This window comes from Rana temporaria, chromosome 3 (assembly GCF_905171775.1).
Source record: "Rana temporaria chromosome 3, aRanTem1.1, whole genome shotgun sequence".
In the NCBI taxonomy this organism is placed as follows: Eukaryota; Metazoa; Chordata; class Amphibia; order Anura; family Ranidae; genus Rana; species Rana temporaria.
Window position 1 is genome coordinate 70,805,258 of NC_053491.1, and position 17,625 is coordinate 70,822,882.

The 17,625-nt window shown below is 42.9% G+C and overlaps 1 protein-coding gene across 3 annotated transcripts in view; it reads right to left on the reverse strand.

Annotated features, from left to right (window-relative positions):
* Positions 1-17,625, reverse strand: part of CCPG1 (cell cycle progression 1) — an 84,560-nt gene that overhangs the window by 40,076 nt on the left and 26,859 nt on the right. For all 3 annotated transcript variants that reach the window (XM_040342723.1, XM_040342724.1, XM_040342722.1), the window contains one exon: positions 11,468-11,735. In XM_040342723.1, coding sequence (XP_040198657.1) covers positions 11,468-11,735 — 268 coding nt within the window. The remainder of the gene's footprint in view (positions 1-11,467; positions 11,736-17,625) is intronic.

Consider the following 17,625-nt stretch of genomic DNA (forward strand, 5'->3'; position numbering starts at 1 on the left):
CCAAATTGCCGCATATGCTGGCATGGGAAAAGGAACTTAATAACGAATGGGATTTGTCGGACTGGTATAAGAATTATACCAGATCCATTAAAGGTTATGTGAATGTCTCTCTTATAGAAGCGAACATAAAAATTTATACTAGTTGGTATTTAGTTCCCGTCAAACTGACCTCTATGTATCCGACAACTTCTCCCCTATGTTTCAGAGGCTGCCATGGATTGGGGTCTATGATACATATTTGGTGGGAATGTCCCAAAATTCGGGGTTACTGGAATAAGGTGTTCAATATAATCAGACGAGTCACAGGCTGTAACCTGCATCAATCTCCTACTATTGCTTTACTTAACGGAATGTTACCTCTAACTTCTAAGGTTACCAGAAAACTCATCTTATATATTATGACGGGTGCCAGGATTACACTCGCAGCTGCATGGAAAAAGACTAATGTTTCCATCCTATATATGAAAAGAAAGGTCACATGGATTATGGAACAAGAGAAAAGGGTCTGCTCCATGTTGGATAAGTCTACTCTTTTCTATGAAATCTGGGAACCTTGGTTGGAATACATGGGGATAACTTATACTCCGTGAAGGTTTTGATGACATCAGTGTCTTTTGGACGATGCTGGTAGATGGCAGGCAGGCTAATTTTCTATCTCTCCTGATTTTCTTCTGGCTTTCTTTTTTCACTTCCTCTCTTGTCTTTTGTCACTCTTTCTTTTTTTTCTTCTGATTCTTCTTAGGTTTTATCTCATTATTTTATCTCTGGGGATAGAATCCTTAAGATTTTTGGTCCTCAGTTTGTTTTATTTTGAAAAGATAAGTTTATGTTTAAGTAATTGAAGGATTCTACCAAACCTTTGAAATAATTAGATTTGATGGGGATTCCGAAAATTTGTTTTCGGTTATCGGAGAGTTCCAGTAATAGTTATTGGAGGGAGGGAAGGAGGATTGGAGGTTTTGCTCAACCTCTTGGACACAGAAAGTTCCCGTTAGGGGTGTCGGAGAGGTTGATGCACTCCGGATATCTTATCCTTTAATTATTCTAAGTAATTTAATCTGGTACGCTCAATTAGTTTTATCCCTTATATAACTTATTGTGTGATAACGCTAGACCTAGGAATTCCTTGATATATAAAAATATTCTGTTTCTCTTTCAAGTTTAAAGTATTACTTTGAAATAGTCTTTTAATTTAGCTTATGTGAACTGCCTTACTTTCACCACATGGTGTAGAGCATATAGGATGGATAGATATAAGTGGCAGTTAATAAGACAGGAATGATTATTATGAATTGAAATGTATTTAAATTATTATATTTCTGCGTGCTATTGACTTATTTCTTGCTAATTAAATACACATATATGTATTTATTTTATTGAAAATAAACTTAAATTTGAATGAAAAAAAAAAGAAAAAGACCATATTTGTCCGTTAACTTTTTTGTCTGACTATAGATCTATGTTTGTCCCAAGCAGGTTTGACGCCATTTACTGTTGACTGTCTCACTACCTCAGCTGGAAGTTTATTACAAGTACCAACTATCCTTTCAGTAAAATAACTTTCCTCCAGTTAGTTTGAGGTCATGTCCCGCTGCCCTCCTGAACCTTATTAATCCCCTTGATATATTTAAAGGTTTTAATTACTGTATTTATTGGCGTATAACACTCACTTTTTTACCCTGAAAATAGAGGGTAAACTGTACCAGTGTGTTATACGCAGGGGGCCGTGGAACGTTTTTTTCCTAAAACTTCTCTCTTAATATTAGGGTGCATGTTATACGCCTGTGCGTGTTATACGCCAAAAAAAACAGTATATCTCCCCGTTTTCTTCTTTCCTCCAGACTGCACATACTAAATTCCTGAAGTCTCTCTTGATATGTTTTATTCCCCAGATCTTTCACCATTTTTGTTACCCGTCTCTGAACTCGTTCCATCTTATCAATATCTTTTTGTAAGCGATGTCTCCAGAACTGGACACAGCATTCTAAATGAGGTCTCACTAAAGATCTATACAGAAAAATCAGAACCTCCTTCCTCCTGCTGGTGATTCCTCTAGAGCAGTCTTTCTCAACCAGTGTGCCGCGGCACACTGGTGTGCCGTCAGAGGTTCTCAGGTGTGCCGCGGGGTCAGTGGAGAGAAGGCTGTCAGATGAGCCTGCTCTCCTGCTGAACTGTGAGAAGCTCTGTCGGCTTCAAAAGTGAAAGTAAAGTGCAGAGGATTGTGCTGTGCTCTCTGCTTCCTCCTAGAGTGCAGTACCTGGCTGAATGAGAAATCTGGAAAGGTACTGAGCTAGAAGCTAGATTAATTTTAAAATGGCTTTATACATGTGTCTGTGTCTGCACATGTGAGTGTCTGTATGTATGTGTGTGCATGTATGTGTGTGTGTGTGTGTGTGTGCATGCATGTGTGTGTGTATGCGTGTGTAAGCATGTGTCTGTCTGTCTGTATGTATGTTGCTTTTAATCCTGACCCGACCCCCCATTCCTGTACCATCAGAATAGCTTCTGTAGGGCTGGTTTGATAGCAGCAAGGACTGCTGCTCCTCTGAAAAGCAATCCATGCATAGATTGCTTTTCTGAGGCATTTGACAGGCGGTAAAGAGGCATCATCACTATACCACAACCGTGCAATGCACACAGTTGCGGGGTAGTTGCAGTGCAGCCCCATTCACCCTCGTTATACCTCCAGCTGCTGCCTCTGCAGCTAAAGGTGGAGAAGTTGGGGGTGGTAAAAACAGCTCAACCATATGGTTTTACCGCCCCTATAACAACCCTTGGTTCACATCTGTGTAGCTGCATGTAGGGCAGTCCATTCATTTCCGTACCCACAAAAATGCAGGGAAACAAGTCCCCAACCTTTTTTTTTTTAATTGCACTGCAGCAAAAGCACCCCACGTTTTCCAATGTGTGGGGGTGCCATTAAGAATTAATGGCACCCCTAAAGAGCAGAGCATTTGTCTGTGTGTCAGGAATGAGCGCGATTTTGCGTGTGTTCTGCGACACACCATAATGAGAACCAAGCCTTGGACTGGGGTGCCTCAAGACTGAAAATACTTTTTAAGGGTGCCCCGACTGCAAAAAGGTTAAGAAACACTGCTCTAGTGATACATCCTAGAATTCTATTTGCTTTTCCCACTACCTGGTCACACTGTTTGCTAATTTTGCAATCACCTAAAATATAATATAATATAATTATATATATATATATATCTGAATGTGAGATTACAGAAGACAGGATCAGAATGTGATATATTACTAACTCAACCGGTTTAATTTTCTTCCATACTATTCCTATTAATGTCTCTATTTTGTCCCAGAACCTTATTACACAATCCACCAAAGACATCAGAGCCTGCATTCTTGCCCTCACATGTCTCCTAGATAAGGTCTGAGGATCCTCTCACTCGCCTTCAGTACAGGGGTTCAAATGCTTATGGACTATTGGGACCTCTCTGTAGACACATAGCAGGTTAATCAGATATAGCTCCCAGTCTATTCCTTGAGACTCCATAAACCTCTACAGCATACAGCCATAACTCAATGACCACCCATCTAATACTGAGTAGGTCTGCTTTTTGCCATCAAGGCATGGACACTAGTAGACCTCTGAAGGTATGCTGTGGTATCGGAGTGAACGAGTGTGACCTCTGTGTGAGTCTCTCAAAAACCAGTAACGATTTGGCTGCCCATAGCAACAGGCTGTAGGTTGTTGGTGTTGCTCTATTGATGAACAGCAGAAAGAAATGGGTCCTTTCACTCCTTTAGCCCACTGCCAGAATTTGGTGGCATATGTGTAGGTGTTTGCAGGTCTTTTTCGGCACTAACCTGAACTTCTTTCCATATTCCTCTGGAGTCAATTGAAACTGTGTGATCATAGCTACATTTATGGCCTTGTAATCGTAATCCTCGGATGCCAATTCCACATTGGCCTCCGGGGTTTTCCCTCCCAGCCCTGGTGTCAGATACTGGAGCTACTCTATCTGTGGTAATTAGTGACGACATTTTTTTCAATGGGTACCAAATAAATATTAGGATCACTGCCCTTCTACATTACTGCTCAGGGGAACCAAGGGACTGATCCTGATGCTGTTGCTCAAGCTTAGCCACCTTCAATTAATGCAGGTGGAAAGGTTTTCTCTATGCCTGGTGCTCTGCAGCCTCTCCCTCAGCCCCACGCCTTACAGCCTCCCTCTTGGCCCCACGCCCTACAGCCTCCCTCTCGGCCCTACAGCCTCCCTCTCGGCCCCACGCCCTACAGCCTCCCTCTCTGCCCCACGCCCTACAGCCTCCCTCTCGGCCCCACAGCCCCTCTTTCAGCCCCACAGCCCCTCTTTCAGCCCCACGCCCCACAGCCCCTCTCTCAGCCCCATGCCCTACAGCCCCTCTCTCAGCCTGGCACTTGAGGAACTGCGGGTATGCCATAGGCTCCACGGCCACCCAGAGCCACTTCTCCTGCAGGCTCATGAAGAATCTGCAGTGCCTGGGAATGCTTCCAGTCTTTTGATTTTCCATGTTTCACTTTAGCTTGCTGGGCATACATTCATTAGATGAATTAGATTAGCACATTCTCTTCTCTGCTAGACCAGGCATGATTGCAATATAAAATATATAGGCTGAAAAGTGAAAAAGAACAGGGAGCAAGAATTGCTTCCACAGAGATTACAGTCAATTTGTGCAGGATAAGTTAAATAAAAGCAAATATTCAAATGTATTCATTCAAAAGACAAAAACATAGATGGTTATATAGTACAATACACACACACACATTTATATATATATAATATATATATATATATATATATATAAATATATATATATATATATATATATATATTAAACTGCTCATCAGGAGCTGCTATATTTTGGTAAAGCTGATGTCCAGGTTTACTTTCACTTTAAATAGTTAATTTGGCCCACATAAATTTTTTTTTTATTATTAATATATGCACCAGCCAGACGAGCTGTATCGACTGTCTTTTGCCCCAGCTACATTCAGTATACAGCGCTGTGCTCCGGGTGTGTGCCAAGACCTTCCTGTGATCAGAGATTGTGATGTCATCAGCTCGCCTCTTCGATTTATAAAGCCTGCCTAGTGGGTGCACGCCTTATAAAGAAAATAATTTGTTTGGGCCAGCTTGTCTCAAATGAACTATTTAAAATAAAAGTAAACCTGGACATCAGCTTTAACTATCCAATGTCACACATTCCAGTCTCCTCTCTGTACAAGGCAAACACACACACTCTAATGTCCTGTCCACGTCTTATTTACCGATTACCTTTAGGTTGACAGGCCACATTATATTAAATACCATTTGAGCAAACAAGTCTGCTGTGTAGAAGCTGCGCTTGAACATATCACAAGCTGGTTTAAACAAATTGCTTGTTAACATGCACCATCGATTAAAAAAGATAAACTTTGCTTGTTACAATTTTGTGTTAGCAGTTTTGCAGCTTTTTTAAATGAGTTTCATACTATTAGAATATTCTTTAGGAAATAACATGCTTTTGTTCACTAAGCCATGCCCTCACATAATAGGCCTCTTACTCACTGCTCCACTGGACACCATTTGTAAAGAACACAAAACATGATTTGGAAGAAGAAAGAAAGAGGAAGGAAGAACGTTAGATCGTTATTGAGCAGAGTGAAAAAAAAATGACCTAATGCATCCTACTATGGAATAAAGAATCTGCTTTGGGTCTCTTTTGTTATTTACTTTAGTGTAATGCCGCGTACACACCATCACTTTATGTGATGAAAAAAAACGACACTTTCTGTGAAGTAAAAAATGACGTTTTTGAAACTTCAATTTTCAAAGACGAAGTTGCCTACACACCATCGTTTTCTCACAATGTTCTTGCAAAGTGAGGTTACGTTCCACCACGTTTTACCATTGAAGCTTGCTTCATAAGTAGCTTCTGGGCATGCGTGGATGAAAAAACGTCTTAGAAAACGACGTTTTTTGCTACACACGGTCAATTTCTGTGAAGTAAAAAGTGCACTTTTGAAAAACGACACATAAAATTGAAGCATGCTTCAATTTTTTTTGGTCGTTTTTTACAAGACATAAAACAACGTTTTCCCCCACACACAGTCAATTAAAGTGACGTTTTTAAAAACGTCATTTTTTTTCATCACATAAAGTGATGGTGTGTACGCGGCATAAGGATCATTTTTTTCCCCCCTTCGGTTTTTTCTTTTTATTCCCTAATTCAAGATTTGTAAATCAGAAATGCGCTGTAGAGAGGACTGCTGCTGCTCTGTGTGTGGAAGGATGCTCTTTTTACGATTGCCTAGCTCTATTTCAGGCTTAGCAGATAGGGGGCGTTGGATTGCTGCAGAGTGACCCCAGCTTCCATGCAGAGATTAGTGGTTCTCTCTGCAGCTAAATGCTGTGGGGAAACAGGCTGATTAGATCCTAAAAAAAGCTCTTCTAGCACCATAAATCAAATGTAGGATGTTCATCATTTGTTTGGCTGCACCCTGCGATTGTTTATGTACTTTGGAGATAAACCTCAGTTTTCAACAACAACATAGGGGTTAATTTACTAAAATTGGAGAGTGCAAAATCTGGCGCAGCTCTGCATAATAACCAATCAGATCCCATTTTTTTTTGGTCAAAGTTTAACACTTGCCCTCTGGAAGATTTTTACCCATCATGACCAGGCAATTTTTTTGCGATACGGCACTGCGTTATTTTAACTGACAATTGTGTGGTCACGTGATGCGTTATCCAAATAAAATGTATGGGCCAGATTCTCGTAGATCCGCGTATCTTTGCGCGAGCGTAACGTATCCGATTTACGTTACGCCTCCGCAACTTAGACGGGCAAGTGCTGTATTCTCAAAGCACTTGCTCCGTAAGTTGTGGCGGACGTAGCGTAAATCGGCCGGCGTTAGCCGTCTAATTCAAATGTGGAACAGGGTGGCGTGTTTTATGTAAATAACGTGTGACCCGACGTGATTGACGTTTTTTACGAACGGCGCATGCGCCGTCCGTGGAATATCCCAGTGTGCATTGCTCCAAAGTACGCCACAAGGACGTATTGGTTTCGACGTGAACATAAATGATGTCCAGCCCCATTCACGGACGACTTACGCAAACGACGTAAAATATTAAAAATTTGACGCGGGAACGACGTCCATACTTAACATTGGTACGCCGCATGTACGCCACCATATAGCAGGGGTAAATTTACGCCGGGAAAAGCCTAACGTAAATGGCATAACTGTACTGTGTCGGCCGGGCGTATGTTCGTGAATTTGCGTATCTAGCTGATTTACATATTTCTAGGCGTAAATCAGCGTACACGCCCCTAGCGGCCAGCGTAAATATGCAGTTACGATCCGACGGCGTAAGAGACTTACGCCTGTCGGATCTAATAGAAATCTATGCGTAACTGATTCTAAGAATCAGGAGCATAGATACGACGGCACAACTCAGAGACACGACGGCGTATCTGGAGATACGCCATCTTATCTCTTTTGAGAATCTGGCCCTATGTCTTTTATTCCCCCGCAAATAGAGCTTTCTTTTGTTGGCGATCACCTCTGCCGTATTTATTTTTTAAAACAAAAAAATTGCGTAAATTTTGAAAAAAATAAAACAATATTTTTTACTTTCTGCTATAAAACATCCAATAAAAAAAATTGAAAAAATAAAAAAAATACAATTTTTTTTTACATTTCTTCAGAAAATTTAGGCCAATATATTCTGCTACATAGTTTTGGTACAAAAAAATCCCAATAAGCATATATTGATTGGTTTGCGTAAAAGTTATAGCATCTAGAAACAATGGGATATTTTTATTGGTAATGGTGGCAATCAGCAACTTATAGCAGGACTGCGATATTGCAGCAGACAAATCGGACACTGACACTTTTTGGGGACCAGTGACACCAATACAGTGATCAGTGCTAAAAAAAAAAAAATGCGTTGTCTCTGTACTGACACTAGCTGGGGAGAGGTTAACATCAGGAGCAATCAAAGGGTTAGGCCCCGTACACACGTCCGAGGAACTCGACGTGCCAAACACATCGAGTTCCTCGTCGAGTTCTGTGTTGAAGCCGCCGAGGATCTCGGCGGGCCAACTTTCCTCATTGAACAACGAGGAAATAGAGAACATGTTCTCTATTTGGCCCGACGACTTCCTCGTCGGCTTCCTCGGTGAAAAGTGTACACACGACCGAGTTTCTCGGCAGAATCCAGCTCCGATCGAGTTTCTGGCTGAATTCTGCCGAGAAACTCGGTCGTGTGTACGGGGCCTTAAACGTGTTCCTAGCCAGTGCTGTATTGTGGGGGAGGCATTTTTACTAATAGAAGGGATAGATCGGTGTCCCTGCCTTGCTAGAACACAGGATCAATGCCTTCCCTCCTCACAGAACAGCAATCTGCCCTGTGTATATAGGCAGATAGCCATTCTGCCGGCGTACTGAATAATCGGCAGATGTCGACGATCAAGTCCATGCTACCCACCACTGGGCTCTCATTGTGTGTGATCACAGCAAGAGGGCGGCGCGCCCCAGACCCGGAAGTGTCAGATCATGTACTAGGTACGTGATCTGGCACAGAGCGGCTGCCCTGCCGCAGTATATGTACAGTGGGTGGTCCACAAGTGGTTAACTGAACAAGCTGAAGTTAGAAGCTGATGGCTACCATGCGCAGCTGCACCAGATTTTCCAGTTTTAGTAAATCTGTCCATAGTGTGAATGACGGTCTATTTGGTAATTTACAGTGGATAGAAAATATCTACACAGCCCTGTTAAAATGTCAGGTTTTCATTTCAGAACCTTTTCCATCTTTAAATGTGACCTATAAACTGTACAAGTAAAAATAAAATAATGTGGTTGCATATGTGTGCACACCCTGTTATAACTGGGCATGTAGCTGTGTTCAGAATTAAGCAATCACATTCAAACTGATGTCAAATAGGAGTCAGTACACACCTGTCATCCATTTGAAGTGCCTCTGATTAACCCCAGATAAAAGTTCAGCTGTTCTAGTAGGTCTTTCCTGACATTTTCTTAGTCGCATCCTACAGCAAAAGCCATGGTCCACAGAGAGCTTCTAAAGCATCAGAGGGGTCTCATTGTTAAAAGGTATCAGTCAGGAGAAGGGTACAAAAGGATTTCCAAGGCATTGGATATACCATGGAACACAGTGAAGACAGTCATCATCAAGTGGAGAAAATATGGCACAATAGTGACATTACTAAGAACTGGACGTCCTTCCAAAATGTATGAAAAGACGAGAAAAAAAAATGGTCAGGGAAGCTGCCAAGAGACTTATGCCGCGTACACACGATCATTTTTCAACTTCATCATTAAAACGGCCTTGCCTACACACAATCGTTAAAAAAAATGCTCTAGCAAAGCGCGGTGACGTACAACACGTACAACGGCACTATAAAGGGGAAGTTCCATTCGGATGACGCCACCCTTTGGGCTGCTTTAGCTGATTTCGTGTTAGTAAAAGACGATTTGCGCTTTTCTGTTACAGCGTGATGAATGTGCTTACTCCATTAGGAACGGTAGTTTTACCAGAACGAGCGCTCCCGTCTTATAACTTGCTTCTGAGCATGCGCGGGTTTTTCACGTCGTTAAAGCCCACACACAATAATTTTTTACAACCCAAAAAACGACAGTTTAATACGTCGTGAAAAAATAGAGCATGTTCGAAAAAATGTTGGCCCATTTTTCAGAACCCGAAAAATGCTCTGGAGCCCACGCACGACCATTTTTAAAAAACAACCCGAAAAATGATCGTGTGTACGTGGCATTACAGCAACATTAAAGGATCTGCAGGAATATCTGGCAAGTACTGGCTGTGTGGTACATGTGACAACAATCTCCCGTGTTCTTCATATGTCTGGGCTATGGGGTAGATTGGCAAGAAGGAAGACTTTTCTTACAAAGAAAAACATCCAGGCCTGGCTACATTTTGCAAAAACACATCTGAAGTCTCCCAAAAGCATGTGGGAAAATGTGTTATGGTCTGATGGAAACCAAGGTTGAATTTTTTGGCCATAATTCCAAAAGATATGTTTGGTGCAAAAACAACACTACCCATCACCAAAAGAACACCATACCCACAGTGAAGCATGGTGGTGGCAGCATGATGCTTTGAGACTGTTTTTCTTCAGCTGTAAAAGGGGCCTTGGTTAAGGTAGAGGGAATTATGAACAGTTCCAAATACCAGTCAATATTGGCACAAAACCTTCAGGCTTCTGCTAGAGGGCTGAACATGAAGAGGAACTTCATCTTTCAGCATGACAACGACCCAAAGCATACATCCAAATCAACAAAAGGAATGGCTTTACCAGAAGAAGATTAACATTTTGGAATGGCCTAGCCAGAGCCCAGACTTGAATCCCATTGAAAATATGTGAGGTGATCTGTGCACAGGAGATGCCCTCACAATCTGACAGATTTAGAGTGTTTTTGCAAAGAATAGTGGGCAAATATTACCAAATCAAGATGTGCCATGCTGATGGACTCATAACCAAAAAGACTGAGTGCTGTAATAAAATCAAAAGGTGCTTCAACAAAGTATTAGTTTAGGGTGTGCACAATTATGCAACCATATTATTTTATTTTTACTTCCACCTAAAATATTTCAGTTTGGTGTTCAACTGAGTTGTACAGTTTATAGGTCACAATAACCACTTAAGACCCAGACCTTTAGGCAGCTAAAGGACAAGGCCAGTTTTTGCGATTCGGCACTGCGTCGCTTTAACTGACAATTGCGCGCTCGTGCGACGTGGCTCCCAAACAAAATTGCCATCCTTTTTTTCCCACAAATAGAGCTTTCTTTTGGTGGCATTTGATCACACAAAAAATGCATTTAAAATGCATTGTTTACTGTGAAAATTACAATTGCGGTTTGGGAGTTAACCACAAGGGGGCGCTGATTGGGTTATGTGTGACCTCATGTCTGTTTCTAACTGTAGGGGAGTGTGGCTGTAGGTGTGACGTCATCGATTGTGATTCCCTATATAAGGGCACACAATCGATCGAACACGGTGCCACAATGAAGAACGGGGAAGCTGTGTTTACACACAGCTCTCCCGGTTCTTCAGCTCCGGGGGGCGATCGCGGGACTCCAGCAGCGATCGGGTCCGCGAGTCCCGCGGCCGTGGTCGTGGTCACGGAGCTTCGGACTGGGTCGCGTGCACGCGCGACCCCACGGCTGGGCTTAAAGGGCAACGTACATATATACGTTGATGTGCCCAGCCGTGCCATTCTGCCGACGTAAATCGGCGTGAAGGGGTGGTTAAAGGTGGAAAAAGTTTTGAAATTATTTATTTGTCTCATTTTTTTAACATCACAGAAACCTGAAATTTTAAAACAGGGGTGTGTAGACTTTTTATATCCACTGTAGATCTACAAACATTGGGACAAGGCCACCCATCTATTACTGGTACCGTGAAAGGTCCAGCTATGATAATACTCTGTAATGCAGAATCTTACCAGTTTCTGGCTGGCTGAATGTGTACTGACTACTTGAAGAAAAGCTCATGTTCATGTCATTGATTTCAGCGGCATCCTCCGGAATTTCTTCCTCCTCCTCTTCTCCTTGAGTCCCAGCTTCATTTGTCTTGGGAGGATCCAAAGTGACAATGTCAGAGTCATCGCTGACGGCCTCGCAGTGACCACCATCAACCGAGATACCTTCCTTATTGTCACATTCTGCACTTCTAGGCGAGTTATCAGATACTGCACCCGAAGAGGACAGAGCCTTACAAAAGTGAGAGAAAAATACAATTACATTACAAAGTACAAGTACATTTGTTTATCCTTTAAAAGGAGTAGGGTACATTTACAGGAACACAACGTTATAGGGGAAGTGCAGTGCATAAAGCAGGGGTAGGCAACCTTGGCACAAAATCTGTGGTGAAATTACAAGTCCTACCATTCCTCTGCCTCTGGGAGCCATGCTGGTGGCTTGCAACACCTTGTGAGTAGAGTTGAGCGGACACCTGGATGTTCGGGCTCGGCCGAGCTTCGGAAAAAAGTCCGGGTTCAGGACCCGAACTTGACCCCGAACCCCATTGAAGTCAATGGGGACCCGGACTTTTGACTACTAAAATGTCTCTAAAAAACTAATGGAAAGGGCTAGAGGGCTGCAAATGGCAGCAAAATGTCGGTAAGAGCATTGCAAGTACTCTGCAAACAAATGTGGATAGGGAAATAACTTAAAATAACATAAAAATACATAAAAATAAACTTAGAACGGTCTCTGCACAAAGTGTAATTTCTGAAAGGAAAAAAAGCAATTTAAAACCGGCTTTGCGGCTCTAATGAATTGTCAGGTTCGGCAATTCAGAGAGGATTCATTCATAAAAAAAAAAATTGCATGGGGGTCCCCCCAAATTCAATTACCAGGCACTTCAGGTCTGGTATGGATATTAAGGGCAACCCCGCCCTCAATTTAAAAAAAAATTATGTGGGGTTCCCCCCAAATATCCATTCCAGACCCTTCAGGTCTGGTGTGGATTTTAAGGGAAACTCCACCCCAAATTTAAAAAAAATGGCGTGGAGTTCCCCCCAAAATCCACACCAGACCCTTATCCGAGTATGTTAACCTGGCCGGCCGCAGAAGAGAGGGGGGGACAGAGTGCGCCCCCCCTCTCCTGAACCGTACCAGGCCACATACCCTCAACATGGGGAGGATGTCCCCATGTTGATGGGGACAAGGACCTCATCCCCTCAACCCTTGCCCGGTGGTTGTGGGGGTCTGCGGGCGGGGGGCTTATCAGAATCTGGAAGACCCCTTTAACAAAGGGGACCCCCAGATCCTGCCCCCCCTATGTGAATTGGTAATGGGGAACCCCTACCATTTCACGAAGGAAGTGTAAATTCTTGTGAAAAAAAAACACACAGACACCGTAGGAAAAAGTCCTTTATTAATAAAAAAAAAAAGAAAAAAAATCCACTCTCGATGCGGCTCCCCGCTCCAACGTTGTCTGTATCCAGCGACGGGTGATCTTTCCGGTCCAGCGATGAGAAATCCATCCATCCATCCAGAGCAGCATCGCCGGCCTTCTAGCACATTACAAAGGGGAGGGAAAATGGCTAATTGGGCGCAATTTGGACATTTTCACTTAGGGGTGCACTCACTTTTCTTGCCAGTGGTTTAGACATGAATGGCTGTGTGTTGAGTTATTTTGAGGGGACAGCAAATATACACTGTTATACAAGCTGTACACTCACTACTTTACATTGTAGAAAAGTGTAATTTCTTCAGTGTTGTCATATGAAAAGATGTAAAAAAATATTTACAAAAATGTGAGAGGTGTACTCACTTTTGTGAGATACTGTATATTTAGATTTTAAAAACAGATGGCCTAGAGAATAAATTGGCGGGTGTTGCAATTTTTTTTTTATGTCACACGGTATTTGCACAGTGGTTTTTCAAAATGCTATTTTTTGGGGGGGGAAAAAAATACACTTTAAAAAAAAATTATGCACAAAAAAATATAATACCCAATTCTTTGGTAAACGTAAAAGATGATGTTACATTGCGTAAATAGATAACAAACATGTCACAATTTAAAACTGCGCATGTCTGTACGACAACGTAAATTTTACTATCCATAGGCACCGCTTTAAAAGTCTTTACAAGTTACCACTTTAGCGTTACACAGGAGGTCTGGTGCTGGAGTTACACGATCTGACATTAGCAGTGATACCTCACATGTGTGGGATGATTGTGCTTTGCGTGCATGTGGGACCAATGCATGCGTTCGCCTTTGCACGCGAGCATAGGAGGGGCGGGTTCCCTTTTTATATATCATTTTTTTCTTTTTACACTGTCGCTGTCATTTTTTTTTCTTTTTATCACTTTTATTGTTCTCACAGGGGATATAAATATCCCCTGTGATAGCAATAGGCAATGACAGGTACTCTTTATGGAGAGATCTGGGGTCTAGTATACCTCTGCAATCCAAAGTAGCAAAACAAAGATCGACTGCTTTACTAGTCGACAAAAAACAAACCTGGAAGCGACAAAATCCTTTCACACCCCATAGAGACAATGGATGGTCCTCCATCATCTCTATGGTCAGTCGGCACAACTGCTGGCTGCAGCCCCGGGCCCCCCGATGGGACAGGAAAGCCTGAAAACAGTGGTTTGCAGCGGCAGGAGGAGCAGCCACTTCCCGCTGCTTGTAACAGTGATCGAACAATTGTATATGCGTTTACATCACTTTTACCAGATAGGGAATCATTGGCCCTAAAAATTACACCAGGATGATAGCTGCAGCTATCGGGCCAGATTCACATAGAGGTACGACGGTGTATCTCCTGATACACCGTCGTATCTCAGAGTTGCGTCGGTCGTATCTATGCGACTGATTCATAGAATCAGTTACGCATAGATATGCCTAAGATCCGACAGGTGTAACTGTGTTACACCGTCGGATCTTAACTGCAATTTAAAAATGGCCGCTGGGGGCGTTCTCGCTGATTTACGCAGAGAATATGTAAATCAGCGAGATATGCCAATTCACGAACGTACGCGGGCCCGACGCAGTGTTTTTACGACGTTTACGTAAGGGTTTTCCCGGCGCATAGTTACCCCTGCTTGTATGAGGCGCAGCCAATGTTAAGTATGGCCGTCGTTGCCGCGACTAAATTTGAATTTTTTACGTCGTTTGCGTAAGTGGTTCGTGAATACGGATGGACGTCATTTACGTAAGCGTCGAAACCAATGACGTCGTTGCGACGTCATTTGGAGCAATGCACGCTGGGAAAATTTTCGGACGGCGCATGCGCTATTCGATCGGCGCGGGGACGCGCCTGATTTGAATAGCACACTCCCCCTAGCCGCGGAATTTGAATTTTGGAGGTAAGTGTTTTGTGAATTACCCACTTGCCTCTAAAACTTGCGGCAGCGGCTCTTAAATCAGATAGATTACGCAGATCTAAAGATCCGCTGATCTATCTGAATCTGGCCCATCATCTTGATATCAACACCATTTACTGAGGATTGGTGTGTGTGTGTGTGTGCGTGCGTGTAAAGACACACACACAGACGTCAGTCAGGAAGTGGTTAAAAGGAGAGAAATGTAACAAACACTGTAGTGCCTGTGGTTATAATTTGTGGATATCAGCATTACTGAGAATACTTGTGAGCATGTTCTGGAGTAGCAGCATTTTTAACTGTTTGCTGTTGCGAATAGCATTTTTGTGGCATCCAGATAAACAGCAACAGAGACGAGATGCGGGATTACATAGAAAAATGCAAGAGCAGTACAATGCCTTGGTGCAGTCCCAGCCACAACACTGTCTACATGTAGCTTGCATGTTCCCTCTAGGTTTGTGTGAGCTTCCTCTGGGTACTCTGGTTTCCTCCAACACTCTGTGCTGCTAGGTTAACTGGCACTAGAATACAGTGCATCCGAAACGTATTTACAGCACTTCACCTTTTCCACATTTTATTATGTAACAGCCTTATTCCAAAATAGATTAAATTGATCATTTTCCCATGACAACGTGAAAGAAGTTTGTTTGAAATCTTTGCAAATTTAAAAAAAAAAAAAAAAAAAAAGTACATAAGTATTCACAGCCTTTGCTCAGTACTTTGCTGATGCGCCTTTGGCCCCAATTACAAATTTTGAGTATGGATGTTACAAGCTTGGCACACCAATTTTTGGGCAGATTCTTCTTTGCAGGACCTCTCAAGCTCCATCAGGTTGGATGAGGAGCGTCAGTGCACAGCCATTTTCAGATCTTCATTCCTGACTAGTCTCCCAGTTCCTGCCACTGAAAAACATCCCTACAGCATGATGCTGCCACCACCATGCTTCACTGTAGGGATGGCATTGGCCAGGTGATGAGCGGTGCCTGGTTTCCTCCAGACATGATGCTTGCCATTCAGGCCAAAGAGTTCAATCTTGGTTTCATCAGACCAGAGAATTTGGTTTCTCATGGTCAGAGTCCTTCAGGTGCCTTTTGACAACCTCCAGACGGGTTGTCATGTGCCTTTTACTGAGGAGTGACTTCTGTCTGGCCCCCTCTACCATACAGACCTGATTGGTGGAGTTCATGGTTGTTCTTCTGGAAGGTTCTCCTCCCTCCACAGAGAAAAGCTGGAGCTCTGTCAGAGCGACCATCGGGTTCTTGGTCACCTCCCTGACTGAGGTCCTTCTTCTCCGATTGCTCAGTTTGGCCAGTCGGCCCGCTCTAGGAAGAGTCCTGGTGGTTCCAAACTTCTTACATTTATGGATAACGGAGGCCACTGTGCTTATTGGGACCTTCAATGCTGCAGAAATTCTTCTGTACCCTTCCCCAGATCTGTGCCTCGCTACAATCCTGTCTGAGGTCTACAGACAATTCCATGGACTTCATGGCTTGCTTTGTGCTCCGACATGCACTGTTAGACCCCTTTCACACTGGGGTGTTTTTCAGGCGCTTAACGTTAAAAAAAAGCGCCTGAAAGAAGCTGCCTCTGCAATCCCAATGTGAAAGCCTGAGTGCTTTCACACTAAAGCGCCTGAAAAAGACCCCAGTGTGAAAGGGGTCTTAGCATTAAAAAAAGCACCTGCAATCCCAATGTGAAAGCCAGAGGGTTTTCACACCGAGTCGCTGCGCTGGCAGGGCATCAAAGAATTTCCTGCAAACAGCTTCTTTGCAGCACTTTAGGAGCAGTGAATACACCACTACTAAAGCGTCCCTTCCCACTGAGGCGCCTTATTTAACTCCAAACCGCCTGAAAAACGCCCCAGTGTGATAGGGGTCTTGGCGGAGCTTTACCAGCATTTCTCGGGCGTGGGCAGTGTAAAAGGGCTCTGAAAGCACTCGGGCTTTCACATTGAGATTGCAGATGAGGCTTCTTTCAGGCGCTTTACAGGCACTTTTTTTCACACCAAAGCGCCTGAAAAAAGCCCCAGTGCGAAAGGGGTCTTGGCGGAGCTTTACCAGCATTTTTCAGGCGTGGGCAGTGTAAAAGGGCTCTGAAAGCACTCTGGCTTTCACATTGGGATTGCAAATGAGGCTTCTTTCAGGCGCTTTACATGCGCTTTTTTTAACACCAAAGCACCTGAAAAAACGCCCCAGTGTGAACGGCGTCCTACGGGATTTTTTTGACACCCTGCCAGAGTCTTTTTTATTTCTAACAAATTTGCAAAGACTTAAAAACAAACTTCTTTCAGGCTGTCGTTATGGGGTATTGTTTGTAGAATTTTGAGGAAAATCATTTAATCCATTTTGGCTGTGGAAAAAGTGAAGCGCTGTAAATACTTTCCGGATGCGCTGTATGATATATGATAGGAACCTTAGATTGTAAGCTCTTCGAGAGCAGGAAATAAAGCAAATAATATTATGTAATGCACTACGTAAATTATTGGTTCTATACAAGTACCTATAATAAATAAAATAGGAGCATAAAACAAGCCACGTTGGATGAATACATATAAAACATGCAAAGTTTAAACTTAAGCAGCACACAAATGGCAATTTCCGGCTGACTATTTTAGTAGTATACAAGATGCTAATTACAGTTAACAATAGATTTCTTTATTGTTAGCATTTTTTATTAGGATGATGTACTTATTTTTTTGACTGTTGATGCACCCAGCTATTTCCATTGAGTCACTCTCCAAGTTAGTGGACGGGGAAGGAACTAT